At 28.1% G+C, this 16,102-nt stretch overlaps 2 protein-coding genes across 3 annotated transcripts in view; one reads left to right on the forward strand and one right to left on the reverse strand.

The window, feature by feature from the left end:
* The window catches only part of LOC132943202 (5-hydroxytryptamine receptor 1-like), a 234,726-nt gene that overhangs the window by 26,075 nt on the left and 192,549 nt on the right, over positions 1-16,102 (forward strand). The gene's annotated exons all lie outside the window — the stretch shown is intronic.
* On the reverse strand, positions 537-3,384 carry LOC132943372 (uncharacterized). Its single transcript, XM_061012340.1, has one exon. The coding sequence runs from the start codon at positions 3,215-3,217 to the stop codon at positions 2,654-2,656; it is 564 nt and encodes a 187-aa protein (XP_060868323.1). The 5' UTR covers positions 3,218-3,384; the 3' UTR covers positions 537-2,653.

Genomic DNA, 16,102 nt, shown 5'->3' on the forward strand with positions numbered 1-16,102 from the left:
GTAACGTATTTATTTTCCATATTTATTGTCTGTTAAAACATTTTTAAAGATTATAGTTTTTAGTAATTCATTTGATATAATAATGTAAAAATCTATAAATGAATGTTATATTTAAAACTAATTTATTTATACTATTTATTTAATATTTATTTTTTTTCAAAATATAGCTATTAAAAAATGGCATTGGGTAGTTTACTATATATATAAATAAATTACTTTGAACCAAATTACATTAAATATCACATTATCGCTTTAACAATTATTCCGTTTCCCGCAGTAATATTTCATTGTTAAACATAAAAAAACATCAACAGACACTAAAATAGATCGAATACGAAAAAAGAAACACGATACTTGGATATATGGGTGTGGGCGTGTGGGCATCATTGATTCTTTCTATATAATAGTTTTTTTCTTTTGTTTAACTTAAAACATAAATATTTAGACCTACTCTAAATAGCAACCCCTCTTACCCCTATATCCTAATCACTTCCACTTATATATTAAATCATTCATTCAACTATAAGTCAAGCATTTCAATTTAATTGAAAAATACCTTTTTTCGTCATGTATCGTTTATTTGAAATTAATTTATGTTATTATTCTATTAATGAAATTCCATACAAAGAAAATAAAACATTTTAAATAGCTATACATGGTTTATGTATAGTATGTATGCCATAATAGTAGGTAGGTGATAGGTAGGTAGTAGGTACACATGATTATGCCGGAGCCCACAGTTCGTATTATGCTACCAAATCTACTAAATCTAATTTGACAACAAATACTGAAATAAATTACATTTTGACCAATATTTTGTTTCCAACGATAGCGGACCATTTTGAATAATAATTTAACCCGATCAACACTTACCGACAATTTCAGTTTTATACTGGTACATTAGGTATAGAGTATAACCGTATACTACAAATTAAAAATATTATTTTTTCTTTTAATTAATTTAGTCACATGAGATCATTATAATATCATTGTGATTCTTATAATGTAATTCAAATTTGTATAATATACAGGTTTATACAATTATAATTTAAACAAAGGGAGGACAGAGTGTCCGACCCGAGTTCGATACCTTGGCCACGGGCGGCATTTTTCTTTGGGCGAGTCACGGTGTCCGGAGAACAAGTGCCGTCATCCCCCCACCCGGGGCACGGCAAAAACCTACGGGTGCCCCATTAGAAATTCTGCCAAAACAGAACACACATGTGTACCAACCTACCCAATTAAAAAAAAAAAACCTACAGTGCCCTCCTCCACACCCAATGGCCTATGTTGCCGCGGGTTACCCAATAAAAAAAAAAAATTTAAACAAAATAAGTGTATTAATTCCGTTATAATAATAGGTTACTACTATTATACGTAATAATATGTAGGTATAATATTGTAATTCAAGACATCAGCTGTGTATAATACAAATCAATAATTATAATATACTGAATAACAACTATAGATCGGTTTGAGTTAATTTTTAAATACTTCGATTTCAACATATTAATATAATATAGGATCATAGTACTATAATGCACACCTGTTTCAGAATGTGACGATAAACAAGTCGCACGAAACATTATATTATATGTAATTTGATCCATCGAGTAGAACGCATAACGGGCAATGGAAACCATAAAGCAGTTTGCGGATTGTTTGTAATACTGTAATAATTGTAACAATAGTAATAATAATAAATATCGAAAGAGCAAACCTTATGGTTATTATCGTATGCCATCGGTTGATTACCAACAATTTAATTTTAATACCTATTTTATAATTCGAATATGGCACGTTTTAAAGTTTAATATTTTTTTTTTGTAAATTTAATTTCCGAACCCAAACAAATCAAAGCAGATGAGATACAGTTTGTTGACAATCATTATAATTGTTCCTAATTTGTGGACAAAATATTAATTGCACAGTAATTAACATAATTTACTCCCGATTAAACAATAATAGGACGAGGAAAAAGTTCTAAGCTTTCGTGAATTATTACGCTTCGATTGTAAACGTCAATTTATTATATTATTGATGTTTGGTTACTATTTTATATTATACTCCAGACGTTTTTAAATTGTATTGTGAGTGACAAAAATCTTTGTCATTTATATACGCTCGTTCTCTATATGTACAGGAAAATAAAACGGCTGTACATGATAATTTATAAAATGTATTATATTGTTTCGTTGAGATCGTTATTTTCAGGCACATGCCTCGACACCGATTGATTTCACTAGGTATATTAGTTAAAAAAATGACATCTTCAAAGGGTATTTTACCAATTGCGCATACAATTATCCTTTCCCTTAACAACTGCGATCAAAATATTTTAGAGTCGATAGACCAATATTATACGCTCAGTCATTTTCATTTACGCTAAATAGTAATGATATACAAATAATATGTATTATATTCAGAGGTGTTCCCAATATTTTTTTTGAGAGTATACTAAGACTCTAGTCAAGGTGAAGATCCATGATTTAGTAATAAACATGAATATTTAATAATATACAAATATTTTTACTGTGGTCTATAATTATAAAGGATGTGTTAAAAATATGAAAAAAAAATCAAACTTTTAAAAAAAGCTTGAAATTACCTTTATAAGTCAATAAAATATGAAAATATACAAATACTAAAAAAATTAATTAAATAAATTGTTAAAAAATAATTTCTGCATCTTATTTTCGTCGTCTATTTCTTTTCTTTCTTTACCTCTAGGAGTGGAAACGGCAGAACGGTGATCTCTTAACCAAATTTTAATATAAGGTCTAGGATTAAAATCTGCAATTGAAGGGCCATTGATAGAGATGAACATCAAATCTGACACATTTTCAATGTTTAATCTAGTCCTTAAATCAGTTATTGTCAAATTCATATCGGAAAACCCTCGTTCACAATCAGCTGTTGAAGTTGGGAGTATATTTAATGCTTTCATGCAACTAGAAAAAACATTTCTTGAACGGAAGTCAACTACACTTTCAAATTCAGAAAAACCTAATGTCCGCCAAATTTTGGAAGTATCCCATACATCTTGTATTTGATTATCGATTTGACTATCACTAACAAAATTATCTTCATTGGGCATCACTAGCTCGTGTGAACTAGTAGCACAAATGGCAGTATTAGTCGCATTTTTAGGTTTTTTTTCTCGGGGCATAAAAAAACTATCAAGTGTTCCGCTTTCACGTTTAAAATTCGAACTCATATTTGATAAAAATTTAAATAACACTTTATACAGTAAAACAGATTAGGATAGTTAATTAAACTCAATTAAATAAATTAATAAAACTGCTCAAATAAAATGAATACGTTAGTAAATAATAATTAATAAAAGAATTAAGAACTTATTCACGGTAAACAAAGAACGGTAGATCACACAACGCACAATCGATTTATAAAAATAATAAAATGTTACAAGTCAGCGGTAACGGATGTACTGATTAAATTAATCGTGTTCAGAGTCAGACGCATTTCCATCATCTAATCTAATCTATCTAACGCGATAGTTCGTTTCTTGTTTTCTGAGAATCTAATAATAGTTGTAAGATATAAGTGTCATATTTCCGTTATCAGCGTCATAAATAATAATTAACTTTCGTTGCATTTTCTGAGTAACCAAAACCAGTTTTTTTTTACTTTTGTATATAATTTGAGAGTATACAAGTATACCCATAGTTCTGACAAAATATCTTGAGAGTATACGGCGTATATGTAGTATACCCTATGGGAACACCTCTGATTATATTCATTAGCACTTTAGTTACCTACTTAATATAAATAAAACTATTTATATTGTCTATTGGTATACAATGGAGCATGGGCTGTATATTATTATAAAAACATAAATTAAAAAAGTAGTTTGGATAGTTTGGTTATAGTATTTGATGTATCATAGTACCAACATAAATAATTAGCTTTTTTTATTCATATTTAATAAATTATTTTTGTTCGTACATTTTTTCAATTTCAGGAGAAATATGCCGTGAATTATAAGGAGTGCAATTGATATAGATACTGGCCAAAAAATATACAGAGCGCAATTGGTGCACTGATCCTTAAATATAAATTTTGTTTTAGGTACAACTGGTCCACCATGCTTTTACGATAAGTACCTATACTTACAAAATAAACTCAATTTCCAGGCTACATTAAACCATTTTGAAATAAAATGACATTATCGTAAAACCAATAAATAAAAGCTAAACCGACCGATTGTGTTTTGATTATAATAATACCAACTCACGCCAGCCGTCAGTCTGAAAATTGTTGTGGTTCACGGTATTTGCACAATCAATACGGACATGTTATATGAATTGTGCCAAAAATTACAGCTAAAATAAAAATATTAAATTGGATAAACAAAATGGTTAGTCATAGTTTGCTCTGATCGATGTTTGGCGTTCGTCATTACCCCTATAGATTAAACAAATTTGTAAATTATATATTATGAATGTTTTACATAAATCAATGGAAAAACAGTAGGCAGAAAAATGCACGATTTTCGGCGTTCTGTGCGTGTATATTAAAATAATAGGATAGGACCATTTTCTCGCAGTCCTCTCGCTATTGAGCTGCAGTGCATACGTATATCATACTCTGATACAGACGAAGATCGTTCACTGACACTGGTTCGCAATCATCATATTGCCAGGGGTGTCGAGTACCTATATTTTTAAAAAATATATTCAACACCCGATCATTGCTGACAATCATTATAAAAAAAAACTTATCACTTTGCCATAATAAATTATGCACCCACATTTGAGGTCGGCTTTTCTATCTGCACCACTACCACCCAACACCTTATAACTGACATATCTGCACCTAACTATTTTTAGCGCCATTGCGTGGGCACGCGTATAATAATATTACATACATTACACGGCATATAGGTACTATTGCTGAAGTAGTGGTACGAAACACAGGCGTAAGGCTGGCTTATAAAAACCGGCACAGGTTTTCGGGTAAGTTTTCGGTTCATTAGGATTCCGCATGCGTCACGACAGAGTTTTTGATCTGATCCGTTTTTGGTCCATCCGACGAGGCACTGCACGTGAATTCCGCGTCACCAACGACCGGGGAACCAATCGAAAACTACACGTCGTCCCGTCATCCGCGGGGAATTAAATGAACAATATATCATAGCGCGGACAGACTTTGATATTCTCTACTTCAGTACCCACTGCCGACGGTTAAGCTCTGCGTGGTTTTTGTGCGGCGCGTTTATTGTTGTGTGGCCACCAGGGCCAGATTAAGCCATTTGTTTATATTTCCAAAGCAACCGGACATTTTTCACTCAAGTGTCCGTATACATTTTTACTGTACTGCTGTGTTTTTTTCCACGAGTCCTATAGCAGCGTATTGTCGTAGGTTCTATGTATAGACACTGTATAGTTTTATGTTGGCAATAACGATTAGAACATAACTCTGTACGCCCGCATCGTCATCATTGAGACTTAAAAATCATCTTTTACAATGCGACGTGTCTATTTTATGTAGAGTACCCTACCTTTGCAGAGTGATTATTTTTGCGCAGAATATAATCTCCGCTCGACCACCCTCAGGCGGCGAGCGCCAACTTTAAGGTGGTTAGAATCGGATTAGGGTTGGAATATAGGTTAAGGACTATTTCGAGCGTTGAAAATAATCGACCTGTATACCCCTTTCCGTGATCTGAAAATCTGCATTTGAAAGCCGTCGGACAAACAGTCTGTATGGTAATCGTGTTTACGTGCATGAGCCATGCGCGTGAATGTACTCATAATAATATTATGTTGACCGGTAAAAATTTTTGAAAATGTAAAGGGGGAAGGGATGCAAAACTACTGTGTAATGGCGTAATTCCAGCAATTATGGGTGAAAAAAAAATTTAATATATACTAAAGGTGATTAACTCTCGGGAATAATACTAGGATCGAGCATTGAACGTTGTGAAATAAATAATATTATATAAAAAAAATTAATACCCTTTGCAGGTTTTCCGTATGTACAAATGCCATAAAATCGGGGTTCGTCCGGATAGCTGCAGTTAACGTTGTCATTGTAGCATATATTTTTATCGTATGTATTCCACGTTTGGCCGTTCAAGCGTGAATGTAATATTTTACCTCTTGGTGTACCACGATGATTGGAATAATAACGTAACCTTTAGAAAAATTTATTTCAACTTTACTCATAACATAATATATAGGTAGGTGTATTTTTTTCAGTAAAAAGCGGTAGTAATATTGCGATGTTTCAAACTATTTGCAGACACTATAGAGATGTAGGTACATTTTACCGTAAACATGTTGTCGATAAACTTACGTACATTTCAGTAGATAATAATATGGCTTTTTAAAATTTGTGTTTGATATCCCTAAAATAAAGAATGAGTCAACACTTCAAATTTTAAATCCTTGATTTTATGAGTTTTTAAATTATAGCAAAACAACTAAGTAGGTTGTAGTTAAGTAGATAGGTATACGTTTAATTTTACAAATAAAAAAAAATAGTATTTTTTATTCATAATTTTATATTGCTGGTACATACCTAAAGGAAATTAATTGGGTGAAAATACATTTTACGACTGATTTCGATTTTGGGCAATATTTTGTTTTCTAATACTCGATAGAACAAGTTATTGGTAATAAAGTTATTTTCAATTAATTTCAGAAAAAAAAAATAATATTTTGAAGAGTATTCACACGGATAAAACAAATTTAATAAAGTAGAACTTTGTTATAATAATATCCGAGATTCAGACATATAAAGTTATAACGCCATATTGATATAGCGATTTATTACTTTATAAAATAAAATTCACATAGAACGATATAACGAATCATATTAAGGCGTATAATACGTATTATTTTTATTTAACTACCTATAAAGGATATGTGTAAAAAATAAATTATTAAATAGGCAATTGAAGGGTACATAATTAAATATTAATATTAAATAAAAATTAATATAAAAAATATTAAATATAAATATTTATAAATATAAATATATATATTTGACAAATTGCAATTATTTCGATACAACTTAATATAAAATAAATAATTTTACACTAAAAAGTTAAAAACATAATATATTTGTTTATATCTTATATGACGTATAAATACAACTTAATAATGAAATATATTAATTTTAAAAGTTAGTAAGATGTTAAGTTTTTTTACTATTACATTAAATATTCTAAAACTGTACCGAATATTTGAAAATTCTAAAACATAATAGGTACTGTTCTTGCTCATGCAAATTTTGCAAGTCCAAACAAAAAAATTATTTCCCTAAAATAACCTTCTAATACCTATCGCACAAACTATAAAATGTAATTTATTTGTCTTGTCTGTATGTTTGGACAATGTGAAATATTTAGCATATGATATTATAATTAGTATAGGCACTTGTATACGGTTCACCTCCAAAATACTGTCTTTGAATACACAATATCAATCACAAAACTAGGATTGTTGTACCTAGAATCTTAAATTTTACATTTTGCGTGAACGGGGACAATATTTTATTTTGTTTCAAGAGTAAAGGGAAGGGTTTGTCCATTGTAAAAAAATATTATTATGAATTAGGTACTTAAAATTATAATAAGATGTCAGTCATAATTATTAAAATAAAATCCAGTGTAACATACAGTAAATCTAAATAAACCATAAAGAAATGGCCTTCTTGGTGAATTTTTTTACATTGCCATGAGAACCATATTTAGGTCTAACTAATATTATTAATAGCTACCCAAAGTTAGTTCTCATTCATCGATTGTTTATCATTAAATTCATTATTTTTAGATTCTGCACTATATTTTGATGAAACCTAAAATTATTGTTATTTCTAAGACATATTTAAATATAACCACAAAATTTCATAATATTTTTAAATTATATACCATGTTAAAAGAAAACGAAATTTTAAAATCATTATTGCCAGTTATCACAATCAAGTTGAGATCCAAAACTGGGTCTCATGGCGCTCAACCTGTAATACAGTAGACCTGTTATAATTTCAAAATTTGTGATTTTAATTATTACAATATTTAACATTTAATATTTCATTTGACTTAATAAATTAATCTATATTAAGATGAATTTTAATTTTGTAATTTTTGATTAGTTATTACAATACTCTTACACATTTGTATTTATGATTAATAATAAACCATAATATGAACTAAGTGTAGCAGTTATTATCACTACGAAGCAATGAAAATAACTGAAAACAAATACATGAACTCATGTAGGTTTATTAACGTAAAATAACAAAAAAAGGTCATTATTTACAATACCTGCATTATTTAAAGATAAATAATACCCATTGCTTGTATTTATATAATCGTCCATTTAATAAATGGGTTTGAATTATAAAAAATAATATTACTAATCTAATATTGCTTGCGTGACCCTAAAAACCTTATGTGATCCTTACAAGCATTTTATCAACAGGTTGTATATTATAAATATTTTGAAATTTCTACACTTTTGTAATTTTATACCAAGTAACTTTTGATGCCAACTCTAAGTAACTAAAATCTAGAATGCCACTTTTAAATATATGTTTGTAGATCAAAAGAAAAAACCTTTTTTTTTATTTTATGATTTATAATTTGTATTATCTATAAGTAGATAAATTATATAAGCTTAAGAAAATACTTTTAATTTATAGTTTAAAATTTAAATACACTTGTAATTAATAAAATTAATAGGTATACAATTCATAAAATTGTTTGTAATAATTATTTTTTACGTTATTATGAAAAAATTATGTATATAATTGAATAAAGAAAATAATCTAAATCAATGAGATAGGTTAATGTAATATGATGTAATATGATGTTTGTTGTATCTTAGTGTGTAATTAATATTAATTTCCTATTTAAGTAAATTTACTTACAAACTATGTAAAAAAAAAAACTTTAATATTTATTATTATTTTTATGATGAGATTAAAATATGTGTATTTACAAACAAATGATTACTTAAAATAAATATCTCATGGTATAAAACCGTTAACAAAAATTACAATTTAAAAATTAAAATGTTTTTAACTCGTAATTTTTTTTTTTAAACATTTATTCTTAATTAGAATATGCGGTGTACCTTATTGTGAACATAACGTTTTATATTTATATTATATTAATACCAGTGGGCAATGGACCAATATAATTAATAAGCAATAGCACGGAATTTTGGATTTTTAAATTATTCAAAACACGACCAACGCTACCAGTAGGTACTACAGTATTGTTATTCTGTGCCAGTGTATAATATTATTGTTGAACGGGAATTCAACCGCGTATCCAAATTAAACGAATTCGTCATAAATGTTCAATTGGTACAGCTATTGTCCTTGTTTATAAATATGTTGTTAAAAGGGCTAAGATCAGAATATAGTAATTAACATCGTAACTCTGCCGCAAACCCATGAAGTATTATTTGGGCTCTCGACACGGCACTGTGATAAATGACTGCAGGATACGACGTATTTAGTTGTGCCTTCCATACTTGATATTACTGCGGTCCATTTAGTTTACACCGTCGACGTTAAAGAGACGATGGTGCCTGGCACAGACACGTCATAACACGCGGGCTATGGGACGGAATACATAAGGATACACAATATTATGGTATTCGGAAACACTATAGTATCGATAATATTCGTTCAACGAAATATAACCGAAAATGACGATTCGACGATCGCGTCGCAAAATAATATGTCAAAATTAATCGACAACTCGCGGACGGCCCGCGGGGTTATCGGATTTCGGTCCCTTGCATTCAAATACGTACCTCGTATTATGGGTATATCCATATCCCTCCAGACACGAAAGCGTCTGTTTTATGTATTATATAGTACACATATATACGCATGCGCGACGACTATCCTTCGGGAATCGTATAGTATATAATATACATTAATATGTCATTGTGTATACCAGCTATATGTTCAGTTCGATATTTTTCCTGTCTGCTTGTGGAACGGATATACATTTTAACACTAGTCGGAGATGACCTTCCCGATTAGTTCCAACCGTCCCAGCTGTCGATTCCGTTCCCGTCCTATTCTGACTGCATCCGATTAATATCCGTTATGCGGGATTTCATCCTTTAGGTATAGGTGTATAATATACATTGTAGTCTATATTATACAGTACATATAGAGTCAATTTGCTATAATATTTTCTGTGACTCTTACACTGCGTGTTTGTGTATTGGTATATTATAGGTGGAAAATAAAACCCAAACATTTTTTTTTTTTTTTGAAGTGCGTGAAACTCGAAATATTATTTTGCATTTTACGATCCATCGTTCACATTTGACAACGGTGGGTTGTTTGATAATGAGTAATGACGACCCGAAGGTCAACAATTAAAATATAATATATTTTTCAAAATAAAGTTAATGGATTTCTTGCGTTTAATATGTTGATTCTTAGCTATTCGATCAAATAGTTCTACGATTGATCTAACGAAATTCTTTATAACACCACTTATACCATTTTCTTAAAGATTAAAGTTCCCACGGTCCACACAAAAAGTCCGTTATGAATATTTTAAGCCATTCCAAATCGGGAAACTTAGTGCTGTATATTTGATGCAGCGTTTTTGTTGCGAAACTCGTGCACGAGATGTTTTCAAAGAATTAATTAATTAAATTAAATTTATACAAATTCTAAAATTTTGTATAATGTCATAATTAATTTTAAACCTTAAGTTGAGTGAGATGTATTTTTTAAACAGGGTAGGTATTTGTATTTTTTCTTTTAGTTTAATCTTTAAAATAATAACCCCGTTGATAAGTTACAGTAAGTGCCTCCATGTTTTGATTAAACTTAATTTAACAAAAAATATATGATTACTAAAATTTATTCAATCAATTGTAAATATAATTTCAAAAATCTTTTCATAACCATTTATTTATATACGTTTAATATATTGTTCTCTAAAATATGAATTTCAAGTTTTTAATAAACAGTTGAACATATTTTTGCTAATACTTTTCAACTATTAATTATTGAGATCATATTAAGATCATCAAATGTACTTACATTTAAAATGTTGAACTGTTTGATTTTCACAAAGATAGTTTTTACAACTATATACCAATTTATTTATTTTATTGTAGATTTTCAAAAAGTTTATTGAACCTCAATTATTTAAGTTTGTAACATGATTAGTAAGTATTTACGAGAAACTGCAGTGACAGTTCACATACAGGTAGATGATAATTTTTGCAGATAATTAATCAACGATAGTTTAAATATATTTTTGAACGAGTTTCTTGAAAAAAATGGCTTGTATCCAAGAAAAAAAAAATGATTTCTTATTTTGTGTCTAAACATACACACTAAGTATATGATGTCATCATGTATACAGATGTGGTAACTTAAGGATTTTAAACCAAATATAGTTAAATAATATTTATATTAACAGAATGCTTAGTAAATATTCTATATTGCTTATATAAGTTGGATATTATATAATAATATATACATTTTTAAAATTAGCAACAATCTTTATTATTAAAAAAGATTTATTTGCTTAGAATATTGTTTTGTAATAATATTATAGAATAACTACTTTCAAGTTGTTTATAAAGAACAAAACCACTATAAAACCACTAGTGGAGTTGTGTGCTTTACGGATACCTGGATTTTATGAAGAGAGATTTTTTTTATAATCTGAACAAAGCAGGAAATGAATCAGTTTTAAAATTGTGGTTTCTTTGTATGTACTTACAAAAAATAATCACTTTGTGATCAGATTTTTTGGTAGAATACACCTATAGTGATCTAAAAATCTCATATACATGTAGCGGTTGGTTGACACTTCGTATCACTAAAAATATACCCTCGAATTTAGAAAACCCTATTGAATTGTAAATAAAAAAATATTTGTATTCAGAAAAATATGAAATCAATGATATTATTATATAATAATATTAGAAAAATGATTTCGACAAGAACTATTTATGATGTTTTTCAAAGCACTTTTGGAAATGATTTTTGTTTTAAGATTTTCTTAATTATTTTTATTTTTACGTCTTACGTTACTGTAGGAATTTATTATGATTGTATGATAATGTTAGTGATCAATTGTATTAAAATGTTGTAAGTATAATACTTATTCTTAATACACAAATCTAAAAACATAATACAAATATTTGTATAAAAATAATTTCGTTGTAAGATTAAGCATTTATCTGTAAATACAATTTACAATGTAGGTATGAAATCTTAAAATGTATTTTAAACGTGGTGTATGTTTAGTAACCATTTTAAAAGTTTAACTGTAGTTAATCTGACACTCCTCCGAAATCTAAATGTTACACACTAGCGTTATAAAACGGACAAAACTGAAAGAAAGAAAAAAAGGAAAAAACAAGCCATCATTGTTATACAAATACGCTCCACTCACAATCAGAAAATAAATTACATAGCAAATATTGACAAAAAAGTGGTGTTCTGCATTTATACAAAACCTTTACTTTTTAACTAAATAAAACAAAAAGATTTCTAATTTCTATTTCATAATTTACCATTGTAATTAAACATTCAACAGTGTGTTTAGTAGCGTATACAAGGGGGGACGTGAGGGTCCAGATCCTGGGGGATTGGCTTTGGAGTGGATTCTTCCATATTGTGTTTAATGTGGTTTTTGATTCAATTTTAAATTATATTCATTGTTCCTTTTTATTAAATATTTTAAAACCTAAGTAAAAAGTATTGTGAGGGTGGGGGATTTCGCAATTTCCTCCTCCCATTTAGCTATGTCATTTTATTTTTTTTATTCCCCCCCCCCCCCCTGCCACTGAGTGTGTTATTAGACTGCCAATTATTAACAACGACCACCTGTTTTAATTTTTTCAAATACTTACTTGTGTAATATTATGGGTTTAGGAAAAAAAGTGTAATAATTAATAGCCAATAATCATATATCACATCAGTGACTTTTTTAAGTATATACAATAGTTAAGTTCTTAAACATTTATACTAGTCCTAACTCCTAGTGACTAAATATATTATGACGTTTTATATAAAAGTGATACTATTATATTTTATATGTCTTATTTTTATAGGAAACAGAGACTAGTAGGAAACATAACTCTAAAATGTCATTCTGATTTATAGAATATGAAGAACTTGTTCATGTAGGTACTTTATAAAAATATGTTCTTAACAATCAATAATATATGAAGTTTACTCAGTACTGACATCGCATTACATTATTTGTAGTAATAAATCTTTAAGTAAATACAGAGAGGTTGTTCATTTGATTTTGGCCATGCATAAATTATTTGACAAACCACAATTTATTTGATATAATTTTATAATTACCTTTATAAATAGCATTGTATGCATCACACAAATACAAAATATTATTGCTATAGTATTCAAACTTTTATTTATTAATTTATGATGTATTCATAGTAGATAACTAGTCAGTTTAAAATATTTTATAGTTTTAGAAAAATATTGCTTGTGTAATGAGTAGGTATTATAGGTATCTAGTAAATTTTAATAATAGTTAATTTAATGTTTTTTTTTTTTATTACTGATCTTAAATTTCAGCAGTTAAGGCCATTTGTTTCCAAATTTTTATACAAAGCTTAAAATATTATATAACATTAGATTAAATAATTTTTAATTTTTTTAAATATATTTATTTATAAAATAAATATGATAGGTTTATGTACATGGAAAAATATTGTTTCTAAATTTGCTTGTCCACCCCGGTTCGTTGAGGAAGAAGTCACTCGATATCTGTGGTCCTATGGATTCCTATACATTTGGGTTAACTTTGTGCTTGAGTCTTAATTCAATATTTTGTATTTTTTTATAACTAAGTAACAGATATAAAAATTCATATAATACTTTTTTATAAATCGAAGTTTTTATCTCCTTAAAGCTAACATTTATAATTTTTTTTGTACATTCTATAAAAATCAAAAGTACAATATTTTTTTGTGGTTTGAGCATTAAATTATATAAAATTGTTCTTCGCCCTAGGTCTAGGATCTACTAGGTAAATTGGTAGATGTATTCAAAACTTATCCGAACGAATAATGGTAAATGAGTCATAGGTAGGTATATGTTTAATGTTGTTACGGCATAATATGCATAATATTAAGACTTACCTACTATACAATTGTAGTTATTGCAGACTGCAGTACTATACTACATATTGTGATTTACTTTTCTGTAATATATGATGTATATAATATTATAATATATTATATATTATTATGTTTGTAGAAATTAGAAAACGTAAATTTTTCAAAAATGTATTTTCAGTTATAGGTATCATGGACCTAAAATTAACACATATGAACATATAATAAATATAATCGTTTTAATAATATTTGTTTTCACTTCGTCAACATCACGCCCTCCACAGTGTCATATTAATATTATAATGGAAATATTATTTTAATTTGACTATTTTCTAAATGGCTTTGCGTGTACACCACACATTAAACAACAGGAGTATGTGGCGGCACCGTAATAGCAGATAAGTCACAGCTATAATTATTTTGGCTATGTAAACTTTAGGAATCGTGACTAAACCTATGGGTGACTTCGATAATGTGTTATACTTACTCGTTAATTGTGTCAAAATTCGTTTAGCTCATACGTTATGCTAATCGTGAATAATAAGATCATAATTGGTTTTCAAAATGTAATTTTCAACACCCAATTATACTGTCCATGTATCAGGTGTATATTCTTGTAGTCTATTCGCTGATCAATATAATATTTGACCCATAATATTGTTGTGGTGTACAATTGCATAATATTATAAATATTGTTTCATAAAATTAGACTTAGTCATGCAATCATAAGTTGGTATAATATATTTATATGGTCATAAGTGGTTTGTTGGTATATATCTGATAAAACTGGGATCACTCAGTTCGTTACTCATTTATAATTTGATCGTTTAGTTAAATATCATGGTTATGAATTTGTTTGTACTGTTCGAAGGAAGTCGTTCTATAAGAGTGCATGTCATTTTATTTCTTAACTTTGGTTTACAATAATTGTACCTATGCAAATACTGACCAAAGAGCTGAACTTTATAAACTTATATTATATATTACCTATGCAATAATATTAATTATAACAATTTTGTATTATAATCATGAACTATAGGTAGGTACTAAACATAAAATATAGGTAGGTATCACAAAAATCGAGCTAATTAAACGGCATATAATATAGTAGGTATCTATGTGTATTCTTGTACAAATGTATAATACACATTACAAGAAGATTTACCATATTTGACAAAAAATTACATTTAATACATTTATAGCAAACTTAGCTATTATTGGAGTAGTATTTAGATAAGTAAAATTTGTAATAGTAACCTTCCATAGTTCCAATAAAAGTATATATCTAGATCAAAAATCTTTAAAATCATATTAATTAAAAATAATTGTTGTCTCGTTCATTAGTAGGTGTTACAACAAAAATAATAATGGGAACAAAAAAATACATCAACAATCAGTATATAGATGATATCTATAATTAATAATAAAATAATTACACAATAATAATATATTATTTTGTAGTTGATAGCTATTTTTTTTATTTTTTTTTATTAATCAACCCGCGGCAACTTAGGCCATTGGGTGGTTTTTTAACTTTGGGGGAGTGTACTGTAGGTTTTTGTAAATACGTGTGTTTAGATAGCTATTATATATATCTGAAATAGCAATATACATAATATACTGCACAGATAATAAAATAACATGTATTCTTGGGATTTTTAATTAAAAGTTAATTAAAAATCAATTTTTCATTACATCCAAAAATATGTACTTTACATTAATTGTTGCTGTATAATATATTTAAATAAATGAATGCCTGAAATATGTTATTCTTTGACATAATAATAATATATTGATATAAAGCTGCGGTACCGTATTGTTATAAATTATAATGTATATTACAATGTTCGTTATGAGTGATGCGTATGGTAATTGTTCGTAAATAACATAACTAATAAGTAATAAGATATGTTATGATCAAGAAATAAATTATACTTCGTACAATATTTAGACAGACTATTTAAACGAAAACTAATGAAATGATA

This window comes from Metopolophium dirhodum, chromosome 4, assembly GCF_019925205.1.
Source record: "Metopolophium dirhodum isolate CAU chromosome 4, ASM1992520v1, whole genome shotgun sequence".
In the NCBI taxonomy this organism is placed as follows: Eukaryota; Metazoa; Arthropoda; class Insecta; order Hemiptera; family Aphididae; genus Metopolophium; species Metopolophium dirhodum.

Excerpts from the sequence above, each read along its gene's own strand:
- LOC132943372 (XM_061012340.1), bottom strand. The coding sequence starts at position 3,217 with ATGAGTTCGAATTTTAAACGTGAAAGCGGAACACTTGATAGTTTTTTT.